The sequence below is a fragment of the Triplophysa dalaica genome, chromosome 1 (assembly GCF_015846415.1).
Source record: "Triplophysa dalaica isolate WHDGS20190420 chromosome 1, ASM1584641v1, whole genome shotgun sequence".
Lineage (NCBI taxonomy): Eukaryota > Metazoa > Chordata > Actinopteri > Cypriniformes > Nemacheilidae > Triplophysa > Triplophysa dalaica.
This window is the reverse complement of record NC_079542.1, coordinates 18721386-18736685: the sequence shown is the minus strand read 5'-3', so window position 1 is coordinate 18736685 and position 15300 is coordinate 18721386. Positions and strand designations below refer to the sequence as shown.

The 15300-nt window shown below is 39.5% G+C and overlaps 3 protein-coding genes across 7 annotated transcripts in view; 2 read left to right on the top strand and 1 right to left on the bottom strand.

Annotated features, from left to right (window-relative positions):
• The window catches only part of lctla (lactase-like a), a 32266-nt gene extending 29308 nt beyond the window's left edge, over positions 1-2958 (top strand). For 2 of the 3 annotated variants that reach the window (XM_056751576.1, XM_056751583.1), the window contains 9 exons: positions 25-153; positions 250-345; positions 455-509; positions 599-760; positions 868-1142; positions 1580-1706; positions 1787-1986; positions 2147-2210; positions 2624-2958. In XM_056751576.1, coding sequence (XP_056607554.1) covers positions 25-153; positions 250-345; positions 455-509; positions 599-760; positions 868-1142; positions 1580-1706; positions 1787-1986; positions 2147-2210; positions 2624-2739 — 1224 coding nt within the window. In that variant the 3' untranslated portion in view covers positions 2740-2958. Of the gene's footprint in view, positions 1-24; positions 154-249; positions 346-454; positions 510-598; positions 761-867; positions 1143-1579; positions 1707-1786; positions 1987-2146; positions 2211-2386; positions 2461-2623 lie in introns of all 3 variants that reach the window. The other variant, XM_056751592.1, reaches the window with a different exon arrangement.
• An 847-nt stretch (positions 2959-3805) lies between these two features.
• Positions 3806-6714, top strand: tipin (timeless interacting protein). Of its 2 annotated transcripts, none has more exons than XM_056750579.1 (8): positions 3806-3891; positions 4224-4366; positions 4665-4755; positions 4850-4925; positions 5040-5162; positions 5475-5529; positions 5618-5794; positions 5951-6714. In XM_056750579.1, exons 2-8 carry the CDS (start codon positions 4237-4239, stop codon positions 6160-6162), a joined length of 864 nt encoding a protein of 287 aa, XP_056606557.1. In that variant the 5' UTR covers positions 3806-3891; positions 4224-4236; the 3' UTR covers positions 6163-6714. The 2 variants fall into 2 exon arrangements, with proteins under 2 accessions (XP_056606557.1, XP_056606550.1); XM_056750572.1 differs by lacking the exon at positions 3806-3891 and adding an exon at positions 3898-4130.
• Positions 6715-6829: 115 nt separating this feature from the next.
• Positions 6830-15246, bottom strand: dis3l (DIS3 like exosome 3'-5' exoribonuclease). Of its 2 annotated transcripts, XM_056753633.1 has the most exons (17): positions 15041-15246; positions 14537-14681; positions 14263-14391; positions 12907-13042; positions 12658-12825; positions 12481-12559; positions 11722-11901; positions 11434-11603; positions 11151-11312; positions 10735-10985; positions 10044-10136; positions 9267-9791; positions 8649-8803; positions 8370-8548; positions 8147-8292; positions 7898-8069; positions 6831-7794 (listed from the first exon to the last, which is right to left on the bottom strand). In XM_056753633.1, the coding sequence occupies exons 1-17, from the start codon at positions 15168-15170 to the stop codon at positions 7450-7452; spliced, it is 3165 nt and encodes a 1054-aa protein (XP_056609611.1). In that variant the 5' UTR covers positions 15171-15246; the 3' UTR covers positions 6831-7449. The 2 variants fall into 2 exon arrangements, with proteins under 2 accessions (XP_056609619.1, XP_056609611.1); XM_056753641.1 differs by lacking the exons at positions 14537-14681; positions 15041-15246 and having other exon boundaries at positions 6830-7794; positions 13354-14389.
• Between the last annotated feature and the right edge of the window lie 54 nt (positions 15247-15300).

Here is a 15300-nt window from a genome sequence, read left to right as displayed (position 1 = left end):
TGCATTTACAAAATGCATTTACAGGTTCTGGAAGAGAAATATGGAGGTTGGCAAAATGCAAGTATGGCCAACTACTTCAGTGAATTTGCCAACCTGTGCTTTGAGAGGTTTGGCAACCGAGTGAAATACTGGATCACCTTCAACAATCCTTGGGTTAGGGATGATCTTTAAAATATTCACAATAACAGTACACAGATATCAAATTAATTTTCATGCAGTTCTGAAGAAAGATCTCGTCTGTGTTTGTAGTCTGTTGCAGTGGAGGGTTACGAGACTGGAGAACATGCTCCTGGTTTGAAGATGGGGGGTACTGGAGCCTATAATGCTGCCCACAACATCCTTAAGGTTATCAAAACGAAAAAATTCAACAACATTATAACCTTATAACCATTGTCAAGAATTATTTGCTTATTTAGTAACGCAATCCAGTGAATTGTGAATGTCTTTCTGACAGGCTCATGCTAAGGTCTGGCACACATACGATGACCAATGGCGAAACAAGCAGAAAGGTAGACAAACTTCGGACATCAAACTCAGCTGCGGCCTCGTCTAGGCACATAAGATGAAAAGTGTTCTGAGAGTGTTCCTGTAATTTCAGGCATGGTGGGCATCTCCCTGTCGGCTGACTGGGGAGAACCAGTGGATGTGACCAATCAACGTGATATAGAAGCCGCTGAAAGATACGTCCAGTTCTACCTGGGCTGGTTTGCCACACCACTCTTTAATGGAGACTATCCTCAAATAATGAAAGACTACGTAGGCAAGTGTCAAGTAAATACGAAAGCAAACAAACTGCACTTGATAAATCTATGGTCTGCCCGTTTAGCTTGATGGTTTACATCAGCATTTTCTGTCTTATTTCCGCAGCCAGAAAGAGTGCCCAGCAAAGTCTGAGTAGCTCTCGTCTGCCTACGTTCAGCCCTCATGAGAAAAGTTATATGAGAGGCACCTGTGACTTCATGGGCATCAGCCACTTCACCACTCGCTACATCACACAAAAGAATTTTCCCTCTAACCGCGGAAACAGCTACTTCACTGACCGCGACCTCGCTGAGCTAGTGGACCCACGCTGGCCTGACCCCGGATCAGAGTGGCTCTACTCTGTGCCATGGGGCTTCCGCCGTCTGCTGAATTTTGTGAAGGTAGTACAGTCGACTCTTGTTAAAGGAATAGCTCACCCAAAAATGACAATTTTTGTCATCATTAACACATCCTTAAGCTGTTCCAAACCTGTGTAAATTTGTTGTTCTGCTGAACATTTGATGTGTTTATGACATGTTTATAGCAAAGAGATCTGGGACACTATACACTTCCATATTACGGAAAAAACTACTATGTCAGTCAAAAGTGCCCCAGAACTGTTTGGTTGCAAACAATCTTCAGAATTTCTTTTTTGTGTTAACAGAACATTTAACAGATTTAAGTACAGATTTGGAACAACTTGAGGGTGAGTAAATGGTGAGAGAATTTACATTTTTGGGTGAACTGTCCCTTTAAATTAGTTCCAGAAACACAGCAGCAATCTGACCAAAATTAGTAAAATACAGCAAAGACAAAAGTTGTGGTTAAATTTGTTTAGACACAGTATGGAGACCCCATGATATACGTAACAGGAAATGGAGTATCAGAGAGGATGATGTGCACAGATCTCTGTGATGAGTGGAGAATGCAGTACTTCAGGGATTACATCAATGAAATGCTTAAAGGTCAGAATTAATTTAGAAAAGACAAAATGTTCTCTAAACACTGTAATAGTGTAACTATTTTTTTTGCTTTTTTTATTCAGCGGTTAAAGATGGTGTGAATGTGAAGGGATACACGGCTTGGTCACTGCTTGACAAATTTGAATGGGATGAGGGCTACTCTGAAAGATTTGGCATGTATTACGTGGATTTTGGGAGCAAAAATAAACCCCGCTACCCTAAAGCATCCGTTCCGTACTACAAACGCATCATCAGCTCTAACGGTTTCCCCAACGAAAGAGAGGTACGGCTTTGACACACACAAAATAGTGAGCAGGAAGTGATGTAACCAATGCAAAATTTACAGAAAGAGCAATCCATCTTATAAGATAACAAAAGGATGTGCGATGAACTTCACTGTATATATCACTTCTCATTTTAATGCTAAATAATTTTGGTTGCAGATTGAAGGCTGGAAAAGAAAAGCACTGGAAACATGCACCTCAAGTAACCAGCTACTTGCAGCAGGTTAGTGAACTGCTGTCGACTTCACTCAGCACAGGGCAGCACAGCTCTAGCCAGGGCAAATAAAAGAAAACTCAGTCTCAAATTACACTGTCTATTTATAATCAAGCGCAATATACAGAGGAAGGAAATTATAAAGTAAGTTTCTAACGGGACTTTTCTTTTGTTTGCCCTTCCAGCTAGAAGAAAATCGAAGGAAAATAAGGAACATGCAGATATGCCAAAGGTTTGGCCAGTGCATGATGAAGTTTAGGTACAGGGATGATTATTTGGTATTTTGGGGACTGCCATTACATATGTTTCCATGCAACAAATGTTGTGTGCTTTGTTGCAAAAGTGTTTTGTTACATTGATGTTCACTGAATGCATCCTGTATTAGTTTTCACTGATGCTTGTGTGTTTTTTTCCCCTTTCAGATCCATTAATCAGCCACATGGAGATGGTCACAGAGATTGTCGTCCCCACTGTGTGCACTCTCTGCATTCTGCTCAGTGCAGTTTTCCTCATGTTTCTGCTGAGAACACAAATATAAAACAAACATTTACACATCTATACCATTTATTTACATTATAACACAATTTATTCAGCTACTTACTAATATTGAACATGATATACAGAGATGTGTTTTCATGACATTTCAAATAAAATGCTCCTTAAATGTGCATCTGTGCATTTGTTACTTTAAAAGCAATAAGCACTTTGCTAGCATATAAGCAGAAACTATTGTAAAGAGAAGACACAAAAAAGTTACATGTTTGTAAAACCTCTCAAAGTCTTGGGGTAATAAAATCATCCAATGTTTCATTCAGGAACAACGTGTTTGAGACCTGTGCTTTTAATAAAGTTTGAAACTCTGGCTGCAATATACTGCCTTTTAGTATTTTAATGAGTTGTATGTAAGTCAGTGGTTCTCAAACTTTTTTTGCTTAAGTACCCCTTTTTATGATTTTTTCAAGCCAAGTACCCCTTGACCAGACCGCAACATTTTGCATTAAAATACAGTGAAATGAGAGTCAGTTATTATGTCTGATGCCCCATAGCAGGTTTATTGCTTATAAACTTTTCTGTATGTAGCTTTACGCAACTATATAAATCTCTTAAGTATTAGGCAGAATAGTTAAAGGTTAAGTGTTTTTCAGTTCAGGAAAATCAACATTTCTTTACCATCTAACCGCAACCTCTCCTAACTTGCATTATTGCTCCTGATTCCGGGTCCTGGTCTCAAAAAACAACTTTTATAAATTGAAATGCGTTTTAAATGTATGAATTAATTTTTTTATGCATATTTGTGTAGTCCTCGTTTCATATAACAATACTATTATCATCATTTATTGACATTGATTTTCATTATTTCTCTCTAAATTTCAGTTTCTCTCACGTACCCCCTGCAGTACCCCATTTGGGAACCACTGACGTAAGCCTCAGTGAAGTGTGTTGTTGGGAATGTTGAAGAAGGTCTGAAATACACTCAGTCAGTCGAGAAAACAGTATTGATCCAGTAGGTGGCGTAAGTGGGCCATCCGGTGCTTTGCTTACCGCCATAGATCTCCTCAAGAATAAGAGAAACTGGTGACGTATAATCGTATCAGACGTCTGATTGGCGGAGGAAAAGCCGCCTTTAGAAAGTGTGGTTCTCCTCGCGACGATCTGTATTGAGCTTTCATCTTTGGATAAAACACATTTAGTAAGTTTAAAGACATACGTATTTTTCACAGAAATGACCGTTCACGGTTTGATATCCTGGAGGGGAGAGGAAGGTGTCTTGCGGGTCGTGGTAACACATTTGATGTTGTCTGCTTAGAGCACATGAACATGAGATGAGTGTCTTTTGTGAAGGAGTGTCGATGTGCCACTGACGTTAGTTGAAGTGTGATCGAAGTGATTAATCAAATATAAAAAGGGAAACGGCAGCTATTTTTTACGGTGACTTTGTATATAATTTGACTAATACAGGTGTACACAATACAAGACGATGACAAACAGAGCGTAACATTTGATGTGTTGCTATCTCAACAGAATCTCATGCACCATGTCTGAAAACAGTCTGCGTGACATCCCAGATTATGAGCACACAGTGGATGAGATCTACCCTTCTCTGCCTCCTCCATCATCGCCGGGACAGAATGACTTTGAGGAGGGTCTTTTTGGCAATGCTGAGGGTTTGTTTCCCATTCCACAACATTATAAATAAAGGATGACTTGCATTCAATGGGATTAATTGTTCTTTGTATGTTAGTTTAGTAAACAGTCTTTTTGTAGTCCGACAGTTTTTTAACCTTTACCAAATCATTTTTTTACTTATCTAAAGTCCAAAGTCTTGAATTAGTGAACTATTGTTGCATATTCTCTTATGCTACATTATTACCACTGTACATACCTCACAACAAAACCAACCACTAAGGATTACGATAGGTTTAAGAACGCTTATGGTGGGCAACCTATTCTGTTGTGTTAAAGGAGAGGATGGAGAAGTGTCCAAACTAGCAGAAGTGCCCATGCCGAAAAGAAGATCAGTGAAGAGGCCTCAGCCGAAACTGGATTCTAACAGGTGTTTACATTACTATCAATTGATGTTTTTTTGAACACACAGATTATGATTTTCTGTTTTTTCAGTGTTTATGATTTATCATATCTTTCTTTAGGTTGATTTCTGAGAAAGGTCTTCCAGCTCTACGTACATTATTTGACAACGTTACGTTTAAAGGCAAAGGACATGAGGTAATGGCTTACCTTTGATTTCACTTTGCTGTATGATTTTATTATGGATCACAGTGATATGAGAAAACATTTATCAATGCTTGCTCAGCGTCTCCCTCATCCTTTTAAATTTAGGCAGAGGATCTGAAGTTATTGCTGAAGAAAATGGAAAACTGGGCGCATAGACTTTATCCTAAACTGCAGTTTGAAGATTTCATTGAGAAAGTGGAGAGTTTGGGAGGCAAAAAAGAAGTTCAGGTAAGACTAGTTAATAAAGTGTTTAAAATGCGTTGTTATTGAATGAAGATGAAGCTTACTTCAGTGCTTCTTACACCAAATGCATTGCTCCTTTATGCCAGTGCTATTTAAAGATTCTTAGCTGTATGTACATATGCGTAGACACTGGCTCCATGAGCACCAAATAAAATAAAAAATGTAATGAGGTTGTAATAATAATTTGTAACTTTTGCCGTGATCAGTTATAAAACATGTCTTCTAATGCAATGTTTATTAAGTTGGAAAGGAGCTGACCTTGGTGTTTATTGGAATTCTTTGTGGTTTCTCCATCAGACGTGTCTCAAACGAATTCGAATGGACATGCCTTTAACACACGAGGACTTTGTTGGTAATAATTTTAATATTGACTACCTTACAGTAGAAGTGAAATCAGTAGATTCATGTGATGTGGTTCCATGACTTCCTACTTCCTTCAGAGGAGGCACAGGCTCCTGCACAGGAAGAGTTTGATCTAGGTGAAGATGCAAGTTTTCATGAAGATCCATTTGTCCATTCAACTCCTGCTCCACTGTCTCTCACTGAGGAACAGCAGCGACGTATAGAGCTCAACAAACAGCTTGCCCTTGAGAGGAGACTAGCACGGCAGAAGTTGGGTACGTATGGGGTCTCTTGAGGCTTTACATTGAGCCTCTGGTTTTAAGATTTAATCCTAAACTTGTGTAAGAGTATGAGTTTTTAATATGATTTAGCTTCTGCCCTCTCTTTAAACACAATTGATTCACTTTATGTTTTCTGTTCGATTTTCCCAGCATCTTCTCAGAATTTAACCCTGGACGAAGCAGATGAACCTTCAACCAGTTCCTCAGGACTGCATATTAGTCAAGAGAATCCGGGCGTTGAGCAGAGCACATCAAATGAAACTCCACTCAAACAAAAGCCAACTAAACCTCCCAGTTCTCCATTATATGATAATGAATGTGCCAGCCCAGTTCCAAAAGGAATAGATGATGATAGTAATTGAAAGCATCTTCCATGTTTGCTCCAATAGCACCCCACCTATGGACCCTGCAAGAAGTCTGTAAAATCATTTTTGGTAATAGATAGTCTCTTCAACATCACTCCAAGCAATATCAGCTGATATGTTATACTTGCTTTAGATATGTGACTTTGTATACAAAACATCATCTGCATCTAAGTGGAATGTTTAGGGAAGAGTAACACCAACTTGCAAAGAGACAGATTTCCTTTTGAATCTTAACACATTACCTTGATCCTCTGTGAGGATTTTAAACTAGCTCAAGAAAAAACATTTTCGATTCCGTCATCTCAGATTCACTGGGAATTACATTCGTTCTTCAGATCTTAATATTCATTGCTTTCATTTATATTGTTGGTTGTGTCAAAATATAAAGACATAACAGATCCCATTGAGCAAAAAGCGCTTTTGATGTTTGCCAATTATGTCGTAGGTTTGTCCTATTGGACTCTTCTCGTTTCTTTTTTCAATCAAATTTCTTTTGTTGTCAGTTTTTGTGATTTTATATTCTAAATAAAAGTGTTTGTAATAACATTGCATATTTTAATATTGTCATGCAAATTGTGCCAATCATCAGTAGTTGTCTGTTTAGTGGAGTTGGGAAGCGACTGCACTTTATTGCCACAGTACTGCACAGAGAACTAAACAAATGGAACTAGTAGTTTTAGTAATGGAAAAATACATTTTATTTCTTTTAAAAACGTCACGATTAAATCCCTTCATGGGGAAAATGTAAAGCATTATGAACAATCTAGAAAAGAATCAGTTACACAATGGTTTCTCTTAAATATTAAGTCCCATTTTCTCTTATTGCTATTTAGAATGAAAAGTTTTCTCAATGGAACAAAGCAAAAGGTATCAAAACAGTGAACGTACTATACTGCTAGACTGATGTAGATTTAAGAAATCTAAATTTAGAAGACTAAATTCTTCAGAGAATCTCAGCCCATATAAAACCACTAGAACACCTTTCAATAGATTTGTAACTTGTGATCATCAATTGTTTTAGGAAATACTGTATCTGCCAGCGAACCCTACACAACATCATATTAACACAGAATGTGCCAAAACTGGACAAAGAAAGTGTTTATAATTCCTAAACATGTTTGGTTTTACATCAAATCCACATATAAACAAGAAAAGTCTGGATTAGAACTAGCACATCTGGACACATGGAATCAATCTTCAATCCATATTAAATCTAGACTTAAAACTCTGCACATTATCTACACAAGGTATTATATCTAGGAAATACTGTACGACACTATAAAGCTAAGATGATGTAGTGCACATCTGTGCTTCTGTATTTGTGATCTGGCAGGCAGACAAATCATGCAGGGCAAGCTCACTGATTTCTTGTAAAATAACATAGAGGTTTGGTGTTTTGCTCTGTCTAAACTGCCTCTCCTCCCTACTCAGTTTGGACTTTCTTCCCTTCTTCTCCTCAGCCTGAAGCGAGGCCTCTTCTGCCCAGCGCACGACTTCCTGAACCAGCTCAGAACGGCCGCTGCCAGCTGGCTGTGACTCGGGTTGCATGGCACGATGAGGCTTGCTGTTGATAAGCTCCAGACACAATGTGTCAGCATGGCAACCGGACGGTTTTACAGAAATACGAACCTACAGAGGATTTGACAAAAAAAAATGATGATTTAAGGAAAATGTATTTGACAGTACTAAATTGAAGTACAGAGATAATATGCCTTGCTCAGGATGTACTCACCGTAACATGGTCAAATAGGTAAAAGGTATGGGTTCCAGTGCTGGTGCATGTGCTGATCTTATCAGGGTATCTTTGCAACGTCCCGGGATTCCACTCACACTTTCCATCCCCACTGATGCTGACCACTTGACCATCCCGATCCTTAAGGTATACCGCTCCCTTCAATCCATACCTGTGTGATAAATTCAAATAAGCTCATTTTTGCTTCATACTCTACTACCAATTTGAATCCATAAGCAGGTGGGTTACTGTGGTACGAAGATGAGAAATCCGTTCGCTCTGACAGCATAGATGACAGCATCAGCCACACAGCGTTCATCTGTTTGAGGGTCTTTGTCTTTGAAGTAGAGGCACTGGAAGAGCTCTGTGGACTGCTTCTGTGCGTGCTGCGCTGCCTGTCATTCAAACAGAGAAACAATCATTACTATTTTACTGCAACTGTCCTACAGATGGTGCTAATGGCCTTACTTACTCTGTTTTTGTTGTTGATTTGTTGAGACAGCTCCTCGAGTTCTCTGTTACCGGCCAAGGCCTTGTTAAGGGACCCTTCCTTCTCCAGCTGAATGGCAGCCATAAGGAGCCGATGCACTACTACATCAGCATAACGCCTGATTGGAGAAGTAAAGTGAGTGTATCGATCCAGAGCGAGACCTAAACATGACACGAAAACAAGATACTATTAATAAACATATGGAATTTTTTAGGCATGATGAAACAAAAGATCGGCAGTGAGTGAATGAAAGGCAGGTACCATAGTGATAGTATTGTTCTTCTGGACAGGCCCCTGTAGAGAAGTAAAGGGCATTAGACATTGCCTGGGTCGCCATCATTCTCAACAACCTGTTAACCAGGGGGTCTTGAGGGTCCATTGCCCATTCCAAAGAATCAGCCAGAGCTCTATTTGACCTAGTGTAAGACAAACATATAATGATAAATATAAAGATAATACAGAATACTTCATAATAGAATACAAAATTGTGGCCAAAATGTATGTCCAACTTTGAAAAATTTACATTCAAATATAATTTTAAAGAATTGCATGTTGTGCAAAATGCATGTGTAGTTGTATTTGATTTTTTTTGTGTTTGGCCACTTCTGTATATTTAACGGTGATCGTTTTTATTTTAGTTATCTAGTTAGTTGAATTGTTATTTACTAATTTTGTTACCTACTGTTGTATTAATTTTTCATTTTATATAAATAATACATACAATGTAAAAAAATATATAAATAATTATATATATATATATATATATCATATATACACATCACTCTGAATTCATGTTATTTGACATATAATTCACTTATTTGGACATTAAAACATAAATGTATTTTACAGTATATTTACAAGATAAGGTGTTTATTTTACCTGGTATCAATACTAAAGCCCCTGGCCTTTGCACTTTCAATCAAGTGATTAAAGTACTCTTGTTTGGGTGGTGGGTGATGACGCAGAAGCGCTTGGTGAGGAAAGCTCTCCTGTATCTTGCGTGCCACCCAGTGGTTGGCATAGATCATGCACTCGGCCACAGTCTCATGAACCTCCAGAGGCTGTTTGGGCACAAGGGCAGTAATGTTTTTGTCCTCATCCAGCTGAGCCCTCACCTCCACCCCTTCTAACTCCAGAGCACCTCCTTTATCCCTCTGTGCCCGGAGGTGTCTGGCCACCCTTGTCAGGGTCTCCAGGGCCTGCAAAAGTTCACCCAGTTTCTGATCCCGCTGAGAGCCCTTCAGTTGGCTTAGTTCAGGCACCTCAGCCTCCTCTCCATTCAGCAGGCTCTGGGCGAGCTCATAGTGAAGCTGATAGGAAGAACGGATAAGAGTGCGACCGTACCAGACCTTACAAGCATCCAGAGAATTAGCATCCAGCTCCCACAGCACACTCAAGGCATATCTGTCACACACAGAATAAGTTTTGATAATTTCATCAAACAATAGAGTACTCAAAGAATATCCCTTGAGTCATTAACGTTCAGACTTATGGAATCAAACCCTGTATGTATGCATGTCTTTAACACTTCACTACCGTTAGGTTGTAGTACGTGACAGATCTTTATTTGGGTGGGGTATTAAGAGTATATGGTCGTCAATTTCTAGAAGGAGATAAAGTGTGTAATAAGCAGATGAAGGGAGTTGAAGTACTCACCGGTCCACGCCACCAAGGAGGGAGCACAGGTCTGCACTTAACACTGAAGGGAGCATGTCATACCTGCGGTCCGCCAGGTAGTAGGTGGTTCCCCTACGTTGAGAAAAGAGGGGCGACTCATAATTTAAGTTTAGATTTGGAGACTTGAATAATACCAAACTTCAAGTAAACTACATGTTTCTGAAATAGTTGCCATGCTTTTAAAGGCATAGTTCACCCAAAAATGAAAATTCTGTCATCTTTTTACTCACCCTGTGTGACCTTTATTTTTCGCAGAACACAAAAGAAGATATTTTGAAGAATGTTTGTAACCAAACAGCACTGGCACCCATTCACCTCTATTGTATGGATACAAAACCAATGCAAGTCAATTGGTGCCAGTTAACAACATTCTTCATAATATCTTCATTCGTGTACTGCAGAAGAATGAAAGTCATACAGGTTTGAAATGACAGGAGGGTGAGTAAATGATGACAGAATTTTCTTATTTGGGTGAACTATCCCTTTAAAATATTCTATCATAGATAATCTTTTAGTTTTTAAACAATACATGGTACCAAATTTTTGTCAAGTGTGGCCAAAAAGACATTAAATTGTACCTTTCATATTAACAATATATTTCTGATCAACTGAAGAATCATTCTATAAATATTCTACCATTATAATCTGAATGACTGATAAAACACTATACCTCAACCGTGCCTCTAAGTCTGTTAGAGAGCCTTCCTTAACAAAATGAGTGACATCTGCGATGTGAACACCTAGCTCTAAACGATTTCCTCCCGGCAGAGTTCGAACAGACAAGGTGTCATCTACATCCTCACAGCCCTTAGGATCAATACTGAACACCAAGTGAGTGTTTCTCAGGTCCCGTCTAGAGGACACCTCACTGCTGTCCATCTGCCACGGGTTCTCTTTTGTGTTAACTGGCATCTCACGCAACTAAACAAACAACAGACATTATGATGCTATGTTTTTCTATTGACATTGAGTGCAAAAGCTTTTTGGCATAACTTTCCAATACATCGCTGAAATACTTTTCGAGATTTACTTTATATTTCTTAAATTAAACATCTGGTGCCCATATGAGATGGTTGATAAACTCACCTGGGCCTCTGAGAATGCAGACACATGGATGCAGTTCTCCAACAGAATGGTCTGAATCTCTGTCTCCAGCTCGCCTGATTTACCCAGGACCCTCACGCAGTGGCCATTTGGGTACATAGAAGTACATTCCCATGAATCCAGACGCACAATAACTCTACAGTCCTACACAAAAACAACATACATAATGTATTTTAATTATGTGATTGTGGTATTACATCACATATAAATCAAGCTGTTACATATATACCATGATGTGTTTGAAAATACTAAGTTAGTCATCAACCTGCAATGCCTCGGCCTGCTGTGTGCTGATGCGGATTTTTGGGATGCGGTAGTCCCACGGGATAAGCAGGATCTTCTGTGAATTACGGCTCTGCGACTGCACCTCCTCAAGAGGAGGAAAACTCGCAACATAATCTCTCCAGTTTCTCTGCAGAATACCCACCACCCTACCTAAAGGGAAAAATGGCAGAAGCAGATAAGGCACGATATATAGCTATCCATCTAGAATTCTGTGATTTTGGGACCTGAGGATTATGTATTAAATATATCAAGTATGACCCATGGTTACCTGTGGCCATGGGCTGGCTCTGTGTGTCCTCCATCGTCCGCTCCTCCCCCTGACCCTCTGTTAGTGCCGTAGTCCGCCCCTTCCACTCATTACATGGCAAGAGTTCTACAACCACCATGTCTCCATGCACCGCCCGGTTACGATGCTTCACTCCGTTGAGCAGCACATCACTGTTTAGCTCTAAACACAGGATTACACAAACAAGGTCAGGTAACGTAAATCCCATCACCATCAACAATAAAATATAGAATTGCAAAGAAATGGAAAATGTTCAGGCAGCCGGTTGTTATCACAGAAATAAGCCCCGACAGTGTGATCAGGACTTGACTTCTCACCGAAGGGGCTTATTTCACGAGAACAGACAGCTGCTGGTACATTATCCAGCTTATTACACGGCTACTTGCCACATCAGAAAAAGCAGTGCATGAAGTGTTATTATAAAATGTGAGCTAATTTTTACAGAACGCAGACATTCCGCAAGGGAAAGCTGTTTACTATCGGTTATAAGGTAAGAAACAACGTTCAAATGTCACGAACAGGCAATTTGGTTCAATGTAAATATAATGTCACATATGTTATTAAAAGATAATACACATAATTCGTCAAAAAAACCTGTCAAAATCAATTGAAGCTTCCGTGTTAAAGTGTGTTATTACTTTTGAGAGGTTGTTATCTGGGAATAACAAACCTGCGATAGTCGCGACTGGTCAATCAGAATCAATCATTCCAACGACCCGTGTAATAAGTGTTTATAACAACCTGAATTCTTGTTAGAAGAGCCTTCATAACGGACGAAGGCTTCGTGCTGGGCCCGATGTTTGTTCACACTCAGAATTCCCTAAAAAAAGTAGAAAGTGGATTGAATATACATAGAGTTAAGCAACAACCAGAAAACACGGTAAAAGATAACTGGAAGAACTAAGTGAAACGAATTACCTGGATGTACCTGCCAGATTTAATACCAGCCTCCAGCACCTCAGCGGGCAGATGTTCAGCATACACCTTCTCCATTTCCTCGCTCTCTCGCTCCTGAAGTGTTTGAGCAATGGAGTTGTACAGCTCTTGAGCTGCCTGCAGGTCTGGCCAGAAACTTGCCAAGTACTCCTACATCAGAGTTCCCAGGTGTTACCAGACCTTAACGATAGTCCATCACTACTGACTACACATGAAATAGACAACACATACCTGTGTTGAGATGACATACACTCCGCTGTTTAGGGCATTAAATTCAGAGATAGTGTCACAATCTTCTGCAAGCATTACTACAGGCATCAGTCCAGCCAGATGGTTAAAGTACCAAACTGCTGCATTGTAGACACATCTGGAATAAAATTAACAATAGTCATTTTCACACATGAATTGATCAAGAAAGCAAGCAAGTTTGAGTCAGTGTTTTGACTTTCTGAAGTGCCTACAATAACCATGAGTATACAGTATGTGTATGAGATGAGACACTGTCATGGCAACATTTTACCTAATGAATACCAATATTATTTCATATCTTTAGAGTTGATTCCAAATAAAGAAATGTAAAATTGGGTTTACGCTCCTTTCATAAATAAAGAATTTGACAACATATTATATTATACGGGGGGGCACGGTGGCTTAGTGGTTAGCACGTTCGCCTCACACCTCCAGAGTTGGGGGTTCGATTCCCGCTTCCGACTTGTGTGTGTGGAGTTTGCATGTTCTCCCCGTGCCTCAGGGGTTTCCTCCGGGTACTCCGGTTTCCTCCCCTGGTCCAAAGACATGCATGGTAGGTTGATTGGCATCTCTGGAAAAATTGTCCGTAGGGTGTGAGTGCGTGAGTGAATGAGTGAGTGTGTGTGCCCTGCGATGGGTTGGCACTCCATCCAGGGTGTATCCTGCCTTGATGCCCGATGACTCCTGAGATAGGCGCAGGCTCCCCGTGACCCGAGGTAGTTCGGATAAGCGGTAGAAAATGGATGGATTATATTATACTTCTAAAACGGAGGCGGCTCGATTGTGAACAAAAATCATAATCACGTTAATATTGACATCACGATAATTTAACACGAATACTTACTGACTTTTGAAACAATGTAGGAATAATATAAAAACCTTGTCTGAAACTGAAATCAATTGAAAAATAAATGATAGAATAGCACAGGTAAACCGCTGTAAAGGAAAGAGGTGTGCTGTGGATTTATACCACAAGAAAAGAGAGGATTCTTGCAAAATGGAATGCAGTACAATAATCGTTTTACATTGATTATTTATCTTTTCTCATTGTTAAAGGGTAAATTTGTCGATTGCTGTTCATTCTGATTCTTGTAATTATCAAGCCTGCAGCTTATATGAACTTATAAAACACTGGGAGATTCTACAAAATTTGTTTATTCGAGTAACTGTTAAATTACTTTTAAAATGAACTGGGTATAGAAGAAAACGTTTTTAAAATGGCAAAGAGTAGCATGACCCAGAGTATATACTTCCTTCATTATACATTTCTCAGAGTAAACAACCAAAAACAGCAAATGTGTGGTTGAATATGTCTTGACAGGTTTCTTGAGGGTTCACCTTGTATGCCATTTTTCCTGAGACTCTCCCTTGTCTCTGGGGCAGTAACAGTTCTGCTGAAACTCATTGGCAAACAGCACACAATCATGGCGAGGGTCTTTAAGCAGAGCACGTAGTCTTTTGTATTGCCTGCATGAGATAAAGATAACAACCCTTAAAATATGCAACATGTCATACCTGTCCAGTTGAGTCCAAGAAGAGTTTTCCTTAAACAAGTTATTCATGCAATTTAATAATAGTAGTAGTATAATAAAAACTGTGATGATGTGTTGACCTGCGTCCACGGGTGTGTTGGTTGGCCGTTTGGGTGAACACAATCCCCTGCATCTCCCTGACCTCCAGAATCTCCAGAAAATCCCGAACAACTCCCCCATCCGGAACCACATAGTGGGTCACATCACTAGATAGCACCTTTCCATCTAGTGGAGTACAAAAAGTCATCTTACTGTAACTCTCCTTTTTTTTGTCTATACAACCTGCTGACAGAGGACTGCTGGTTAAGCACTGGTCTTAGCCATGATGTTCACTAATAAAGTGATATATGGTACCTACTTAGTCATGCCAAAATGTATATAATCTATGAATGTCTCACGATCTCTAAAATATATTTTTTTTTAATAGAGAATTGTTCCAATTAACTTCCTACATCGCAAAATCTTTAACTTTAACAGCTGGTTGACAAAATGCTTAATATTTTCTGTACACTATGAGTGTGGTTCTTTTAAAGATTTGTGCAGTTTTATATTTTTGTGGTGTGCGTGTTGATGTTCTTTCTAACCGTTGTGACAGCCCGCCTGACACAGTGAACTCCCACATGGCACCTGTTCCCTCACATAATGCTCGCGGACCACACGAACCTTTCTGCCCTTTGAGCTGTTCAAATGTAAAACCTTTTCTGTTTTAATCATGTCACAGTCATCCGAAATAACCTCAATAAGCGCAGGCAAACTCTTTCTTCGCTATGTTTAGTGGGAGGTGTTTATTATGTTCAAAGCGAATGTGCGCCCTCTACAGGAGTGGAAGATACAGCAGTTTAGG